Raw genomic sequence first — 1,653 nt, 5'->3', positions numbered from 1 at the left:
CTCGTCTAACTAATTTTGTTTTTCTTTTAAAAGTTGGTTTTCTATGAACTCAGCCATGCTAAAATCCATCATACATAATGAAATGCATAATTGAAAATTGCATTATGCAAAGTGTAAGGAAGGTGGCAATCAGGCGACCGTATCCCGAAACACACCGAGCAGCCAAATTTTAGTCACAATTTAGTGTCTGCTGAATGGTTAACACTCTACCGCTCACAAATATGTTACTATCCATTTATGTTTACCACTTTGCTACGGATCTTTATGCGACAATTCTTAGAGTTGTGGAATGTTAAGACTGCAAAACACACATGAACCGACCTATTAGTTTAACTTTTGTTGTTGTTTTTTTTTTCTTTGGTTTCACGCCATTCGTATAAAGTCCGCGCACATCTAAAAAGTATTCCCTTTTCCTAAACTAAAGCAAGATTTCAGGTTTTTGACGAGTTTATTTTTTCTCAGCTCGTCTAGCAAGTTGTAATTCCGGTGACAGACTTGAAACCCTCCGGATAATACTAATCTTTACGGTCCTTGTAAAATTATTTGTTACACTTTTGGCAAAACTGTTATTGGGATGTCAGTTCATTAGAGATGTACCAATATACATATGAGATAAACTTTAAAAAAAAATTCTTATATTTATCTTGGTACTCTTACTGGTGATCATAAAACCCAGGTCATGTGTATTCATGTTCCATCTTAGCTTGGACCCTCGCCCTCCAACCAACAATTACCTGAAAGAGCATATAAAATTGCATCATCATGAGTCAAAATGAAGCTAACCTGTATTTGTCGTAATCGAGAAACCGACTGCCAAACTCATTTATTAGCTTTCTAGTTGGGCCGACACCCCCTCGTTAAACAACCCGTACTCATAGATAAACACGTGAATCTTCTCCCAAGGGCATTATAGTAACTGCATGATCAGCGATTCTATAAATTCATCTTTCTTTTCTTCCCCAAATCACGCAAAACCCAGAAAACCCAAACACCCTTTCTTCGATCCCCTGTTTCTGAAAACCCAATTTCATAAAAAAAATAGATGACTTCTCAGATGATTGAGACTCACAGGGAAACGTAGAAGTATAAACTGGAGACGAAATCTGCAAGGAAAAATCTCTTCAATTGCTAGGTGAGATTTCATTACCAAAGGGTTTATTTCCATTAGATGATTTAACAGAGGTTGGATACAATAGAAGCTCTGGGTTTGTTTGGCTAAGACAGAAGAAGCAGAAAACTCATTATTTTAAGAGTATTGGAAAATCTGTATCTTATGGTACTGAAGTAACAACGTTCGTTGAGAATTACAAGATGAAGAAATTGACTGGTGTTAAGAGTAAAGAGATTTTGATCTGGGTTAGACTTTCTGAGATTTTTATTGATGATCCTAGTAGTGCCAAGATCTTTCCCTGTTTCTGTTTTTGAGATCGAAAAAGAAGAGAAGAAGCTGGAAGAAGTCAAAGCATGATGAATTCAAGAATGAAATTGATCGATTATAAAAAAATGGATCTGTATTATTAGTGTTTTCTGATTAATTAAGCTTCTGTCTAACCTTCAATATTGGCTCTTTGAACCACCTGGAGCCATGGCGTGGTTTGTTTTGTACTTGTGATATTCGGAGGATAATTTTTTTGTAAAGTTACGAATGTACGA

At 35.9% G+C, this 1,653-nt stretch overlaps 1 protein-coding gene across 1 annotated transcript; it reads left to right on the top strand.

The window, feature by feature from the left end:
* Nucleotides 1–1,089: 1,089 nt before the first annotated feature.
* LOC113280833 lies at nucleotides 1,090–1,653 on the top strand (the record flags this gene model as incomplete). The annotated part of the gene is made up of 1 exon (XM_026529413.1): nucleotides 1,090–1,653. A coding segment is annotated over one exon (336 nt), but the record flags the coding sequence as incomplete, so codon positions are not given.

This window comes from Papaver somniferum, chromosome 5 (assembly GCF_003573695.1).
Source record: "Papaver somniferum cultivar HN1 chromosome 5, ASM357369v1, whole genome shotgun sequence".
NCBI classification, from domain to species: domain Eukaryota; kingdom Viridiplantae; phylum Streptophyta; class Magnoliopsida; order Ranunculales; family Papaveraceae; genus Papaver; species Papaver somniferum.
Note: the sequence above shows the minus strand (reverse complement) of the source record. Positions and strands in the feature narration are given on the sequence as shown.